The following is a 17,019-nucleotide window of genomic DNA, read 5'->3' on the forward strand; positions in this document are numbered from 1 at the left end:
GAGACAAGAAGGCATAAATTATCTCGGGGGTCACTGACTGGAAACAAGCTACCCTGCCTGATGAAGGAAGAAAGACCCAGTGGTCCACGTCGGTAGAGCAGCCCAGAGGGAAACAACAGCCATGGAACCGGAGTAGATGAACCGAAGTAGGTGGGAGGCCTGCCAGGAAGCAACGCAAGTCCCAGGACTGAACAGAATCCACAACAACATTCCCTGAAGGTAGGGTCCTGCACGGGTCGGCCTCTGGGTACAGAAGAGAGGCTAGAGGTCCAGACAAGACGGCTGGAGATATCCTGGGAAGAAGGACTGAGAAAATAGAATCGGAAAGAAGAATATATGCATCAAGATGGGTCTAGGACTCGAACCCACAAGAAGGAAAGCTCATCAGTCCCCTTGATAGTTGCAATACGGGCAGGTTAGTAAACCAGGTCTGCCACACTACCAAAAGAGAGTATCACAGGGATGGGACTCATTCCCACAAGACTGGAAGGTAAGTCTACAGTGGGGAGAAGTTATTCAGAGTAAGATAAAGAGACCAATGGAGGAGGGCCATTTCCCATGGCTTTGTGAATTCTGCAAGTCATAGAAAGAAGCCTGCAAAAAACCAGGGGAAGGGAGACATTTCCCCTGGCATTGTGAACTGTGAAATAACACCTGATAAAGACTAGGGGAATGGTGTGATTCCCCCTGGTGTTGCGAAACAGTGCTGCTGGAGTATCAGGAGAAGGGCGGCATTCTCCTGGGGCTCCTAGACAAGGGGAAGGGAGTCATTTCCCTGGTGATATAAAACCAAGAAGCAAGATACCTGGAGAAGGAGACATTCTCGAGAAATGCAACAGTGGGCGATAAGGAATGCTGATGTTTGAACTGGAACTTTAGCTTTTGAGTTTAAATTGAAACCTTTCTACATTGGACATTGAACCTGCAACTTTGTTTTGTACCTTGGAACATGGATTGCGTCCTGACAAAGGGACTCCTTCCCTCAGGAAAAAGTCCCACCTAACCACTGGAACTGTAATCTGCTGCCCAGAGGAAAGGAGACATTTTTCTCAACTAAGAAGACCCACTACTTCTTTAGTTTTGTTATAAGTGGAATGGACAGAAGTAGGGTTTTGACACAGGACGGTAGACTCTTTAGTGTTTTTAGTTGAGGCGTAACCCGTCTTAGAAGATAGTTAGGGTTTTCTCTTTATTTTCTGAGCTAATAAAAGTCTTCAGCAACCACAATGCCAACTACGTGTCAGGCTCCAACTTCAGCACCCTTACATATGGTAGAGATGAAATGTAAGAAGCATATCTTAGAGCTTTGATGAAGTTCAAAAAAGGATAAGTCTGAATACTTTGGCAAAACAGAGCAATGGTAATGAGATGCCAAATTGACATATAAAGCCTTAGGTACACCTTCACAAAACACGAGAGTGCTATTAAACATAATTAATGAATTAAATGTGAGACAAACGTCTGTATGATTATAGAGATGCAACCCAAATTACAATGGTAAAGGTAGGTTTTCAATTTTCATATGAAAAAAACAGTATTCATGTAACAAACAAATTATAGAATCATGAAATAAAATGTCTGTTTTTATTCTTCTTAAGAAAAACTCATTTTGAACAATGGTGATGAAAAACCAGACCTCATTCACAGGGTTTATCCTTTTGGGACTCACTGAAGATGAAAAACTCAAGATTCCACTGTTTGTACTCTTCTTTGTGTTCCATATTATCACTCTCCTGGGAAATATTGGCATAATGGCCTTAATCAGCAAATCCCCATGTTTGCACACACCTATGTACTTCTTCCTCAGCATCTTGTCTTTTGTCGACTTATGTTACTCAACGATTATAGTCCCCAATATGTTGGTCAGCTTTCTTTCAAAATTACATGTGATTACTTTACTTGGATGTGTGACACAGATGTTTTTCTTTGTTGCCGTAGCAGCTACAGAGGGTCTTCTTCTTGGGGTGATGGCCTATGACAGGTATAATGCTATTTGTAATCCCTTGCACTATGCAGTCATCATGACCAGGAAAGTGTGTATTTCGCTAGTAGCAGCAGCATGTACAGTTGGCACAGTCAATTCTTTGGTAAACACAAGCCTCATCTTCAGACTTAAGTTCTGTAGTGATAACGTGATCTCTCATTTCTATTGTGACATTCCTCCTCTGCTTAAAATTGCCTGCTCAGACACCACTCTCAATGAAGTTGTATTGTTCACTGTGGCAGGTTGCGTGGAAGTTGGATCTCTGCTCACTGTCCTCATCTCATATGCATACATAATTCTTGCAATCATCAAAATACAATCCTCAGCTGGGAAGCGAAAAGCTTTCTCCACCTGTGCCTCTCACTTTGTCTGTGTTACAATGCTTTATGTTCCTGTTCTCTTCATGTATTTCAGGCCCAGTTCTGTGTATGCCAGGGATCAGGACAAAGTGGCATCAGTATTTTACTCAGTTATAACTCCTATGTTAAATCCTATCATATACAGCCTCAGAAACAAGGATGTTAAAAGAGCTCTCAGTATGTTGGTACAGAAAAGGTCCCTTGTATGATATGAGAGGGACAAACATGTTTTGGGCTGTTATACCATATCGAAAGAGAAAGTTAATTTTGTTGTTTCCAGTATGTGAGCCACTTACCAAAACTGAAAACCAGTGAGGGAGCCAGGATAAACCCTGAATGTTTATAAGGAGGCATGACGTTCATCTATTGAAGACACCTGGATTGATGCATACTCCATTAAAACTTGAATGGGATGTTCACTAGATCTGTTAAGTAGTTTTATGTTATGGTATGTTATGTTATATTATGTTATGTTATGTTATGTTATGTTATGTTACTATGCTTTTGTACTGTATCAAATCACCATCCAAGTAGTTTAAATATGTCAACATTCTGATTGGATTTTGCAATAATAAACCAACATAACCCTAGTCTGATGGGATTTTGTGCAATGTATTTAATCTCTATAAATAAAAGTCAAAATGTGTTTGTTTGTGGTGGGATTTGTGGTCAAACATTGTTCCTTATACAATTCCATACTGTTTCACCAATCTGTACCAAATGTAGCAGAGTTACCTATTAGGACCGGCCGGACATTACTGGCTACATGACATTTGGACACCCAGCCGCTCTCCCTGAATTTCAGCAAAAGTTAAAATGTGTTTGTGGGCTTGTGGCGAAGCATTGTTCCTTATACAATTCCACACTGTTTCACTAATCTGCACAAAACTTTGCATAGTTACGTGTTAGGACCCTCCGGACATTACTTGCTACATGCAATTTGTACACCACGTCCCTTTCCCTGAATGCCAACACCTTCACACATGGTTGCCTGAAATCAGCGAAACATCAATGTGGTCATACAAGGACTGGTCCCAACACGAGGAACACAACTCAAGGTGCAGGCCCTAGGATGCGCGGTTTCCAAGATATTTGCACCGCAATACACCACAATGAACTGCACCATGCCTGGTTGAGATGACAAGCGGGAGAGAGCACTGATGTTCCCACTATACAGCAGCACACCAACCCTCATCTCCAAGAACTGCACAGGGCTATGTCAGCAAGCCACACGCACCCATTCTCAGTGCAGTTTACTTGAGGGTGTAAAGCACATAAAGCGATAAGCGAATCAGAACAGCGATCTACAGGCTCAGTGTTATCATGTCTGTCTACAGAACCATTCAAAGAACAGATACTTCGGCTAGTCAACTATATTTTCATGCACATTACTATTTATCTGATTGCATTATATTCTCAAAATCATTTGATCTCGGAAAAATGATATGATGAAAATTCTTAAGAAAGGGAATAAACACAAACGTCTTAATTGTCTCGCATACATTCACCTATAAATATTTGTGCAAGTCTTATTGGAAAGTAACTAGTCTATCTCTAAACCTCCAAAATGTCAATAATGAGTGCACGTATGCAGGAAAAAACTAGGTGTATTACATGCCATACGGCTGGGAGGATCAAATAACGCACTCTCAACATGCCTATTCCAAGTGACAGGTTTTATAGCTGTAAACTGCAAAATTACCATAAGTAATAATTCATAGATACAAACATGATTCCATGTTCCGCATTGTCTATCCCCTATACAAACATCAAAAAATCACCTACATTCTGTAATCCGAAACATTCATGCCTATCTAAATACAGCCCACCTACAAATGATCTAATTGTAAAAATACTGTAGTGCGATTGGTCAAGATAACTTCAGCAAACTAGTGATGTGCATACCCACGACAGGACACAATTAAGGAATGAATGTAAAGGGTGAATTCAACTCCCATGGCAACACAATGGCTTTTCATGAGACCAGACACCCCGGCACCCTCGAACGGCTCCTTGGACATTGCAGCTGTACTTTTGGCAGCACCTCTTGTGATTCCCATCTTGAAACATGTTGCCCTCGCTATTGCAAATTATTCTCCCTATCGCTTGGGATCCAGGTGGCTTAATAAAAAACACAAATGAGGCACCACTCTTGGTGATTAATTTCTCACATTTATTAACACTAATTAGTTTGCCACCTGCAGTTCCAATGAACCTGCTCCTTCTCAATGGGGGCAGTATAACCACATACTGGTTCACCACCTTGTCAATGGGCCTCATTACGAGGTTGGAGGTAGCCATGGCGCTTAAACCGGCATGGCTACCCCCAAACTCGGGTTCGGCTTCGGGTCTGACTAAACGGGAATTACTGGGCCATTCCGACCTCAGCGGGCCTGGTAATTCTCCTTGCGCGGGACACAGAGCCGGTACGTACCCAATCCCATTTGAGCCACATATGGCTCAATGGGAATGGGGAGGATGGTAGCCGCGGTACCGTTCATAACGGTACCGTTGCTACCATCCTGTTCTGCTCGTGGGTGCCACTCTGCACGCCTGGTCTGACTAGGCATGCAGAGCAGCACCCGCGACCAGAACTCGTGATGTTGTGCTGTTGTTGCCTTACTGCCACAATCATAATGAGGCCCAATGTCTGGACACCAGGCCTTGTTCCCATAAGGTCTGTCCATCACAACTGTTGTACTTATCTAATCAAAAGGAGTGCAACTCATTTGTTACATTCCGTTCTTAACCCCTGTGGATGGCTCGGCCTGACACAATTAGCTAACATCTGTGCTGAACTTCCCCTGCCTCCAGAGACCTTCACTGTCTGTGCACTCGCTGGGGGAAGGAGAAATAACTTCGAATTAAATTAACAGAGCAGAAGCTAAAAGCTACGACCGAATACTCTCTTTGACAGAGCTGCAACTTCAAGTAGGGCCTAATGCAACATGGTAATACTCTTGCTAACGTGGCCAACAGCCCTAATGTTACTAAAACCAATATTTATTGTACTTCATGTTTGTACTAAGGGGTTCTTAAGCCAGCCTCCCAACAGCCATCAAAATCTTTCCTAAATTCAAAATGAATGAATTTGGTTAGATACAACCAAAGCACAGCGTACATTTCTGTCGCTTAGCTACAAAGCTCTTAAAACACCCTAGGCCTAACCTCTAAATATGATGAACAGCCTTATTGCCGTGCCTTCTTCCACCTTATAATGTTCTCTTAAGTGCTGCTTTTCTAAAGTGTATTAACCCTGACTGCGAAATGGCATGTGCAGCCAAATAAAACAGAAAACTATTTACACTGAACCATCTCACCAATTTACGCAGTCTGAAACTTTTTTCACAGTTGTGACATTGCACTTGCATTCCAACATTCCCCCCTTTAGTTAATACATTAACTAATCTGCTTTTTTCCCTGTCCCTGCCAAGATCATCCTTGGGAACCCACACCTTACAAACATGATGCATGCTCTGTCCACTTTGGGGATATTCTTCTGAGGTACACGTGAGGAAACAACAACTCCCATCTCCAGTGCAATCAACCCAATGTTCAGTGTAATTCTAAAAATCAGATGGAGTAAATGAAAGTGTACCGGTAGACCCATTGGATATGACATCCTGACCATTATGTTCGATCTTGCCCCTCCATGTGTCTGTTTGTGTACATGTTTCAAGTGGGGAGTGGCTGCACTTGTTTTTATTGTTAAGGACATCACAGTTGCTTATTTTGGCAATGTTTAGTACAGCATCTAGGGATCATCTGGCAGGACTAAAATATGACAAGTAACAAGACCACAATGGAAACTATTGCTGCCATGGCTAGACTCAGCTAAGAAGAGACACATGAAAATAGGAGAGTTAGCCATCCTGCTCAACCATCCCAGCTTCTTTCTTCATTGCGGCACATAGGTGATGGAGGGACCCAATGGCGTGTGTCTAAATCATTGGGTGAAAGGTATGTACACCATTAGCTCCCTATATTGGCACATACAATTCCCTCCATGCCAGTGAGGAAGTCCAGTATGTAATTTTTCTGTAGTGTCATTAAACAAATGGCCTTCAATTCCTCCTTTACTGCATTGAGGCCATGCTCATTAACATTTGCGATCTGGATTAACTCCCACCTGGTGATCTGCAGCCATTTCAAATTGACTGCAGTCTGGAAAACAGCAACAAGCAGGGAGCTGAAAGATGTCTTTGTCTTGCTGTGCAAGCGATATAGGTCCAGTATGGTATTACGGTTATCAGTGGAGTCTTGAGAGAAATAGTTGGAATATTATTTAGTGACAGGAGCCCATTGATCAGCGGGCACGCTGATGGGGAAGGGGCACAGGTGTGACTGGGGGTGACACATTTATTATGATGAGAAGGTCATCTGGCACAGTAAGAATAGCAGAATGCAACATTGGAAGGGTGCATACTTCCTTCCACAACAGCAGGAGTTGAAGATTTGCAATATTCCCACAGGTCCAAAAAATGTCCATAAGTGCTGCAGTTCCTTCATAGAGGTCTAGAATATGAATTGCCTGGTTGTATTGTTGATTGCCAACGGACAGAGACAAGCTGCCATAGCCTCTGAAACACAAAGAGTATTGTGTAGTATGTGTACTTATTGGGTCGTTCACCTTGCTTCAGCCACTTTAGTTTTTGTATATATAGACCCCACATGTCAATACAGGTTACATTTGTTTGTGCCAATACTTTGATAACCCCATCAGTCTTCCTGCTTTGCAGACATTAGCCCTTTGTCCCATCTATTGTCGTGAAATTTGGCACCTTTCTCTCCTAATAGGGGTCTCACTTCACACCTCAACTGCCTCTGCCCATTATTCTCAAAACACTCACTGGTGTTTGTTTCTGGTACATTTGATCCTTGGAACAATCCCCTCACCCTACATAGAGCCGGGTGCACTAAGCATTGTACTATTTGAGGTGGCATTTCTGTGGGAATAATTAGTCTGAGGGTGTCAGTTGGATGTGGAATCAGGGAACATATATAACAGGACTCCTCTGACTTCTCCCCCCGCCCCCTTGCATATGATTATATCAGAGGTTTTCTGTGTCCGGGTGATGGACACCTACAAAACTGCCTTACCCTTTAGATTAAGACACATCTGTAAATGATATAAAAGCCTCTTGATCCATAGTCTCTCTTTTGCTTCAAGACACTACCACACTATCATGTGTTACCACAGGTGCTACTTCTGTACCATTATACTCCTCCTTCTAACTCCCAACAGCATTAGCTTTATCATAAGAAAGAAAGGAAAAAGAGAGAAAAGCAGACAACATTTACACAACATAATTTTTCTGATCTTATCATCCATTCCTGATTGCTGTGAAGAAGGGTTGGCCTCCATTCATCCAAGAAGGTGCACTGATTTTAAAAATGTCAATAATATGGTTCCACTCATCTTTTATTTTTCCCTTCCTTCTTTGTCCTGGTCCTGGAGAGGGGGACCAGTGCTGGTGTCCTTTCAAAGGTTTGTCAAATGGATCCACGTTCTTTGTCCTTTTTCTTTTACTGTAGTGGGTGTGGCATAGATGGCCTCATGAGGTCCATGGAATCTTCTTTCATTCGATTTCCTGACAAAAGTGCATATGAAAACCCGGTCTCCCGAAAAGAGCTATGGTTGTTGCAAACATGCTGGGTCGTGTATTTCCGATACAGCCAGCTGGTGTGGACATGATGCGATCTGTTGAGATATAACTTTAATACATTTTGTCAAATCCCGAAGATATCACTGAAACTCATCCCCTAATATGTCAGCTACCTTGTGAGTGTTGGAGGCTGTGCGTGCAGGTGTGAGTGGTGTGTGAAGCCTCCTCCCTGTCACGATCTTGTCAGGGGTTAAATGATAGTCCATCCGTGACTGGTTCGTAAGGCAAATCAAGGCTATTGGAAGACAGTAAAGCCAATTTTTTCCTCAAGGAATTACAGATTTTAGACAACCTTTATTTCAATAGACCGTTAAGGTGTTTAAAATGTCCAATGGCTTGCAGGTGTTAATCTGAGCACAGTTTGAGATGTATGCATAATAGGGAGGTCATTTCCTCAAGTTCATTAAAGAAGTGCATCCTATTGTCAGATTTCAGGACATCACATATTCTCCAGCGAGGGAACACCTTGTGCACCAAAAATGTAGCTATTATTTGGCATCCATATGGGCACAGGGTCTTGCTTCAAGCCAATGAGAGAATGGGAACACTACAATAATTAAATAAGGATCGTTACTGCTCCAGTTAACCATTCCAACATAGTTGATGTGGAGCTCCTGGAATGGCCCAGAGGGGTGGGGCAAAGTTCCCTTCAAGGATTTAAGGGTGTGGCCTGTTCTGTACAGGTGGCATGTGGTACAGTTTGCTGCAAAGTTGTCTATGTGTTCCTGGAGATTGAGGACAAACCAGTTGTCTTGTATCTCTGCTGCAATATACTGTTTAGAAACATGTTTAGGGTGGTGCACTGCACAAGGGCAACTGTGACCAATATTTGGGGCATTAGGGATTTCCCTGTCTTATTTTATCTCCAATTTAAATCTGTAGGGGATAGATAGCATCAACTTTTGATCCCTAAATCCTTTTCTTGCTGTATAGCTTGTCCCTGCAATTCAATAATTTGAGGGCACTGCATTGTACGGGACTTGTAGCTGCAGCTACTGTAATACTAACTCAGGTGGTACTGGGGGATCTGGCAACTGTAGGTATGCTGCTTCCTTGTTATAAGCAATTGGATCTGTATTGTTAGTATGCACTGCACACTAGATTATAGCTACAAATATCAGGAGTGCTAATGCTTCAATGAACATAGAGAGAAGTCTGGACAGGTGTGCTATCAGATTTTTTCAACCCTCTCCTGCTCCATTTTGATAAGCCTGAATGCACTATAGATGTAACATGGGCTGAGCCTGAATAGATGGTGACAACAATCTCTTTCCTCAATTCCAATGCATCTATGAGAGCTATTAATGCTTCTGCTTGTGCAAAGTAATGTGGGGACAATCTCTTTTTTAACATGACCTTGTATTCTCCATCAATAAGGCTCACAACTGCTGCACCAGTATGTCTCCCAGACAGGGATTTTAATACTGTCATAGAATGATATACTGCCCTTTAAGGCATTTATTGCAAAGATGTGGCAAAGCACTGCATCTGGTGTGGAGTCTGACCTCGATTGCAGTCACACAGCACCAGATTGTCTAAATATGTTAGTGATTACAATGAATTGAGTGAGTGGGATGGATGTATAATGTTGCTCTGGGTAATTGTGCATAGATATATGAATGATAGCCAGACATTATTGGGACGTGTGTTGTTTTAATATCTTGTGAATGTACTTGATGATTTTCTTCAGATTCCCAGAAAGAAGGCTTCATGAGGTTGGTAAGACTTTCTCTCAGACTGTGTGGCAAAGTAGAAGGAAAGAGCTACGCATCTCACCAGGGGGTCAGGTGAAAAGATGCCCAAATGCTGCCCAGATCACTCCATAAACTGCAAGAGGAGGCAGGTAATTCAAGATTTTGAAAAACAAGAAAAACAATCACCCATCTGTGAAAAGCAAGTCCTTTACTCCAATGGTCTGCAGGGCATCAGAAGGTAGCAATTAGAGTGCTTAGACCAGAACAACTGCCTGTTAAAGTGGTAGAATCAGTATAACACATGCAAAGTGTCCCAAAACAATAGACTGCAAGGGGCCTAACCTGACAGAATGAGGGCATATCCAAAGAATTCAGGACCCGGATGGTGAATGCAGTCCTCAAGGAAGTGGACACAGGTGTGTTTCCGTATATAGGTGGACAGACACGAGAAGATTCCTTACTTGAGGGAGAAGACAGGGTTCCAATGTGTTAAACCAACAGGATAATGCAGAAAATGAGTCAGGTTTCCAACTGTGACAAATTGACTTTTACCCTGTAGGAGTACAAGTATGAGCAAAGGCTGAAGCGACTACTCAACCCTCTTACTTTTACACACCAGGAATCCACACAATCATAAAGGTAAAACAGGCACAATTAAGAGAATATACCTCATTCACCATTTGTGGTAATGTGGTCTGAGGGAGAGCTATAATCTCAGGAGGGGTGTTAATGTGGTTCAGTAGCAACCCAAACAGAAAAGTATAGCAGTCCAAAATACAGGAAAGTTCAACCAAGGTTCTAAAAAAAGATGCATTCTTTAACTAAAGACACCATGTACAATAACAGAAAACCCTGTCAAAACCAACACCTGTAGAAAGAAAGATCGCAGAAAATGCAAGATAGCACGAAGCAGCACTCTGGGTAATAAGACAGGGGGAGAAAAGGCAGTAAAAAACACAATGTTCAAAGAGGATATGTTCTTGATTTGCAAAAAGGATTAATATGACCTAGCAAGTCTCTAGGGCCCAAATGTACCAGCGGGGACAGTTATCAGCCAGTAATGGACATAAAACTGCAGGATAACAACTCTGTCCTTGCTGTTAATTTTTATAATAGGGACATGCCAGGGGAAGGGGTGCCACTTGAAGAGAAGATCACAAATGAAGTTATGACCTGGAGGGGGCCCTCCACGGCACTCCCAAAAATGTTGATTAAAGTGGACCTTAATTCTCAGATTGAGCCGGTGTTTACCCTGGAAGATGCCCGATAGAGGAGGATAACTTATGGGGTTTGGCTCCCCCCCCGATAACCTCTCCCCTCAGGAGGCAGTATGAGTCAGTGGAAGAGATGGTTATTTTGTTAGTCTCTGTTAATTTCAGGGCATTTAATGGCCGATTTTTCAGAGATTGCCCTGCGGCCCCTACTTTCGACAATGATCGGTCATCTAGTAAAATTGACAATATGTTGTTAACCTGAAGGCCTGGGGATTTATCAGGGTATTTGAAGTTATTAAGAGAGTGGAGAGTGATCACCACCCCTTATGTATGGTGGTGAGTAAGGACTTCTGGGGGGTCCAAGGAGGGACTAAGGTTGCTCATGATGGCAAAGCACCTGTCCCTGATTCGCATGGACTGGAGAGAAAGAATGTGAGGTGGGGTTGTTTGGATTTGGAAGGAGTTCTCTCACAGGTGTATGCTGCCATTTCCCCCCTCCTCGAGGCCTTTGCGAGGTCAGATCTGAGGGACGTCACCACCTTGATTAAATTTCATGAGGAAATCATAGCGAAAGTGGGAGCCTATTGTTCTAAACCAGTGAATGCAGCACACAATCTAATGGAGAAAGTGACTCCCTGGTATGATAAGGAGTGTCGGGAAGCCAAGGTGTGGCTCATAGCGGCCACTAAGTGCAAAGGCTCTAGAGGTGTGTTGTGGTTAGGCGGGCAAAAGCTGATTATCATATGATGCTGAGCGAGAAGAAAAGGGGGTGGCATGAGGATTTATGGAGGGCTCTCCTGGAAGCAATTGGCTGTGGTGATTCTAAGGGCTTTTGGTCTAAGATGGGGGTTGCCCATCGGGGGAGTTAAATCCAGCTGTATGTTTCAATTCTGGAAGCAGCATGGGCAAATTACTATGGTGACCTTGTTAGGCAGAAACCTGTGCAGTTCCCTTGGGGAACACTGCAAAAGATTTAAGACTACAGGTATAGCAGTAAACCCACTTGGTAGCAGTCCGCACCACCCAGATTTACCTGGTAGCTGTGGCTGAGCAGTCAGACTTCCCTCAAGAAGAGTTAGGCAGTATGCAAAGTATACACAATATGTACTCAGACACAATAGCACAAGCAAACACTGACCAGAGCTTGGTTTCAAAAGTATATAGTTATTTATTTTTTTTAAGAACACATAAGTTGAAAACACTCTAGCAAAGTATAGTAAAAACACTTAAAACACAGTTATAAGGAAAGCAGTTTCAACCCTTACTCCTATCTAGACAACTCTAAGTTAACCCCACATAATTAAAACAGAGGTGAGCGCTTAACGTTAGATGACACTCTAGTAGGTTTAAGGAAGGGATAACAAGAAACAGAAATGGGTTAAACACACCACTCTAAGGTCCAGAACACTTGCAATAGGCTCAAAGAAGCACAAAGTCACAGGTGAGCGAAAGTCACTAGGCAGGGCCCACTCTTAGAGTAGCCGGAGCGAAAAGGTGCCCAAGATCACACTGTTATTAGGGATTCAAAGTCTTGCAAAGAGTTAGAAAGAGTTTAGAGTGGCTTAGAAGTTTAGCCAGGGTATTCCAGGCACTCCCAGGTTCGAAAGCCGGGGGCTAAATCTACCCCGTACAGTCGGTGGCAAGGGAAGCCAGGCGGAACACGGTACCTTAAGCGGAAAGGATCCTCCAGCGGTTGCAGTTGTTCCAGGCAGTGGCAGCAAGGCTCGACGTCGGTCAGGGGAGAAGAAGTTCTCGCAGAAGAGCAGAAGAAGAAGGTCGTTGCACTGCCCGGGAAGAAACCAGCCGCGGAGTCCTCCGGTCAAAGGTTTGTACCGACTTTCGTGGTTGGGGTAAAAGTGGTGGGGTTCCGGTTGCCGGGGTGCTTGGCACTGGCAAGGCGGCCACGAGATACCTCGAGAAGCGAAAAGAAGGCGAAAACTGGTTGTCCCCACCAGTCAAGGGAAGGAGCCACTCCGTTAAGAGTTCTCCTCGGTCGTCGGGAAAAGTGGTGAGACGGTTCAGCAGGGCTCCACCGGGTGGTGTCGTCGAAGCAGGTCGGCTCAGCTCTTCCCTCGTCGGATTCTTGGTCCTGTGGCGACTTCTAAAGTTCCAGTCCCCAAAGCCCTGCTTTTATGCAGCAAACCCCCATTCACCCAGCCTAGCTGTCACTCAACATGCTAAGTGGTGAGCCGGCCGGCTCACCACTTGGGCCAATCAGGACGGAGTGCGACTTGAGTTACCAAGGTAACTCAGTCCAGGGTGCCTAAACCCCCCTCCACCCCTCCTAAGTACCCCAGACAGAGTGGCACCACTTTGGAGGGCTTCTGTGGAGAAGCCCGCCAAAAGTGGAACAAAGGGCTCCACTTTGGGTCAGAGTTACAGAGGCGAACGCCAACGCCATTTTAGAATCAAGTTTTGGCAAAAAGTCCCAACCGGAGTTATAATAATAAATATATAAACCGGCGGTATGTTTAAGGCTACCGTAAATAAATAATTAAATGTGTTAGCCTAAAACAATGGGAAATCCCATAGGAAAATATTCGCGGTTGAATATAAAACGTAGTTTCCACTGCCACCAGCCAAAACTCGATTAGGGGGGACGGAGACGTGCCCCCTCGACTAACAGACCCTGGGGCAATCGAATTGCCCCAGCCAGTACGTCCACAATATGATGGTTTGTACTGGTTCTGTTCAGGATTCAAGACTAGCAAAGTCTTTGGTGACTTTACATGCCCTGGGAGACAGTAGTCAGTCCCAGGGTATGGAGTCTATGTTGGGGAGTCCCTAGGACACCCCTGGGTCACGGCACAGAGGGTGCTGTGTAACCCACATCACAAAAATACATGAGGCCCTATGGAGTAAAAGACCCCATAGCCCATTCAACACAAGGTTTAACCAAGAAAACACACTTCAACATGTCCAAGAGTGAGGGTAAAAGAGTCTCACTCTTGGCAGGAGAAAAAAAGAAACCCCAGAAATCCAGCAAAGCTGCTGGGGGACTCACTAGGTAGGGAAATTCAGCCTTAACAGAGAATTCTCCCTAACACTCGCCCCCCCCAGACTAAGGGACAGGAGGATTTAATCCACTCCTGGATGAACCTCATACCTCTAGTCGATGATATACATCCTAGAGAGTCCATCAGCATTTTGATGGTGACACCCTGACCTGTGCTCAATGGTGAAATCAAACCCTTGCAGGCAGATTGACCATCTCAATAGTTTTGGATTTTCCCCTTTCATTTGCATTAACCATCTCAAGGGTTGGTGGTCAGTCTGAATAACAAAAGTAGAACCATACAAGTATGGCCTAAACTTCTTCAGTGCCCACACAATAGCAAAGCATTCTCTTTCGATAGTTGCCCACCTTGTCTCAGGATCCTTCAGTTTTCTACTGATGAAGCAAATGGGGTGCTCCCTACCCTTCTCATCCAGTTGGCTTAGAACTGCACCTATACCTACATTGGAAGCATCAGTTTGTACAATGAAAGGTTGGTGGTAGTCAGGAGCTCTCAAGACTGGAGCTTGGCAAAGAGCTCTCTTCAGTTTTTCAAAGGCCTGATTGAACACTCTAGCAAAGTATAGTAAAAACACTTAAAACACAGTTATAAGGAAAGCAGTTTCAACCCTTACTCCTATCTAGACAACTCTAAGTTAACCCCACATAATTAAAACAGAGGTGAGCGCTTAACGTTAGATGACACTCTAGTAGGTTTAAGGAAGGGATAACAAGAAACAGAAATGGGTTAAACACACCACTCTAAGGTCCAGAACACTTGCAATAGGCTCAAAGAAGCACAAAGTCACAGGTGAGCGAAAGTCACTAGGCAGGGCCCACTCTTAGAGTAGCCGGAGCGAAAAGGTGCCCAAGATCACACTGTTATTAGGGATTCAAAGTCTTGCAAAGAGTTAGAAAGAGTTTAGAGTGGCTTAGAAGTTTAGCCAGGGTATTCCAGGCACTCCCAGGTTCGAAAGCCGGGGGCTAAATCTACCCCGTACAGTCGGTGGCAAGGGAAGCCAGGCGGAACACGGTACCTTAAGCGGAAAGGATCCTCCAGCGGTGGCAGTTGTTCCAGGCAGTGGCAGCAAGGCTCGACGTCGGTCAGGGGAGAAGAAGTTCTCGCAGAAGAGCAGAAGAAGAAGGTCGTTGCACTGCCCGGGAAGAAACCAGCCGCGGAGTCCTCCGGTCAAAGGGTTGTACCGACTTTCGTGGTTGGGGTAAAAGTGGTGGGGTTCCGGTTGCCGGGGTGCTTGGCACTGGCAAGGCGGCCACGAGATACCTCGAGAAGCGAAAAGAAGGCGAAAACTGGTTGTCCCCACCAGTCAAGGGAAGGAGCCACTCCGTTAAGAGTTCTCCTCGGTCGTCGGGAAAAGTGGTGAGACGGTTCAGCAGGGCTCCACCGGGTGGTGTCGTCGAAGCAGGTCGGCTCAGCTCTTCCCTCGTCGGATTCTTGGTCCTGTGGCGACTTCTAAAGTTCCAGTCCCCAAAGCCCTGCTTTTATGCAGCAAACCCCCATTCACCCAGCCTAGCTGTCACTCAACATGCTAAGTGGTGAGCCGGCCGGCTCACCACTTGGGCCAATCAGGACGGAGTGCGACTTGAGTTACCAAGGTAACTCAGTCCAGGGTGCCTAAACCCCCCTCCACCCCTCCTAAGTACCCCAGACAGAGTGGCACCACTTTGGAGGGCTTCTGTGGAGAAGCCCGCCAAAAGTGGAACAAAGGGCTCCACTTTGGGTCAGAGTTACAGAGGCGAACGCCAACGCCATTTTAGAATCAAGTTTTGGCAAAAAGTCCCAACCGGAGTTATAATAATAAATATATAAACCGGCGGTATGTTTAAGGCTACCGTAAATAAATAATTAAATGTGTTAGCCTAAAACAATGGGAAATCCCATAGGAAAATATTCGCGGTTGAATATAAAACGTAGTTTCCACTGCCACCAGCCAAAACTCGATTAGGGGGGACGGAGACGTGCCCCCTCGACTAACAGACCCTGGGGCAATCGAATTGCCCCAGCCAGTACGTCCACAATATGATGGTTTGTACTGGTTCTGTTCAGGATTCAAGACTAGCAAAGTCTTTGGTGACTTTACATGCCCTGGGAGACAGTAGTCAGTCCCAGGGTATGGAGTCTATGTTGGGGAGTCCCTAGGACACCCCTGGGTCACGGCACAGAGGGTGCTGTGTAACCCACATCACAAAAATACATGAGGCCCTATGGAGTAAAAGACCCCATAGCCCATTCAACACAAGGTTTATCCAAGAAAACACACTTCAACATGTCCAAGAGTGAGGGTAAAAGAGTCTCACTCTTGGCAGGAGAAAAAAAGAAACCCCAGAAATCCAGCAAAGCTGCTGGGGGACTCACTAGGTAGGGAAATTCAGCCTTAACAGAGAATTCTCCCTAACACTCGCCCCCCCCAGACTAAGGGACAGGAGGATTTAATCCACTCCTGGATGAACCTCATACCTCTAGTCGATGATATACATCCTAGAGAGTCCATCAGTATTTTGATGGTGACACCCTGACCTGTGCTCAATGGTGAAATCAAACCCTTGCAGGCAGATTGACCATCTCAATAGTTTTGGATTTTCCCCTTTCATTTGCATTAACCATCTCAAGGGTTGGTGGTCAGTCTGAATAACAAAAGTAGAACCATACAAGTATGGCCTAAACTTCTTCAGTGCCCACACAATAGCAAAGCATTCTCTTTCGATAGTTGCCCACCTTGTCTCAGGATCCTTCAGTTTTCTACTGATGAAGCAAATGGGGTGCTCCCTACCCTTCTCATCCAGTTGGCTTAGAACTGCACCTATACCTACATTGGAAGCATCAGTTTGTACAATGAAAGGTTGGTGGTAGTCAGGAGCTCTCAAGACTGGAGCTTGGCAAAGAGCTCTCTTCAGTTTTTCAAAGGCCTGATTGAACACTCTAGCAAAGTATAGTAAAAACACTTAAAACACAGTTATAAGGAAAGCAGTTTCAACCCTTACTCCTATCTAGACAACTCTAAGTTAACCCCACATAATTAAAACAGAGGTGAGCGCTTAACGTTAGATGACACTCTAGTAGGTTTAAGGAAGGGATAACAAGAAACAGA

The 17,019-nt window shown here is 44.5% G+C and overlaps 1 protein-coding gene across 1 annotated transcript; it reads left to right on the top strand.

Moving 5' to 3' along the window:
• Window positions 1–1,616: 1,616 nt before the first annotated feature.
• LOC138514571 (olfactory receptor 5J3-like) lies at window positions 1,617–2,552 on the top strand. Its single transcript, XM_069630030.1, has one exon. It carries the CDS (start codon window positions 1,617–1,619, stop codon window positions 2,550–2,552), a length of 936 nt encoding a protein of 311 aa, XP_069486131.1.
• The last annotated feature ends 14,467 nt before the right edge of the window (window positions 2,553–17,019 follow it).

This window comes from Ambystoma mexicanum, chromosome 12 (assembly GCF_040938575.1).
Source record: "Ambystoma mexicanum isolate Mex_15411 chromosome 12, UKY_AmexF1_1, whole genome shotgun sequence".
NCBI classification, from domain to species: Eukaryota; Metazoa; Chordata; class Amphibia; order Caudata; family Ambystomatidae; genus Ambystoma; species Ambystoma mexicanum.

Excerpts from the sequence above, each read along its gene's own strand:
- LOC138514571 (XM_069630030.1), top strand. The coding sequence starts at position 1,617 with ATGGTGATGAAAAACCAGACCTCATTCACAGGGTTTATCCTTTTGGGA.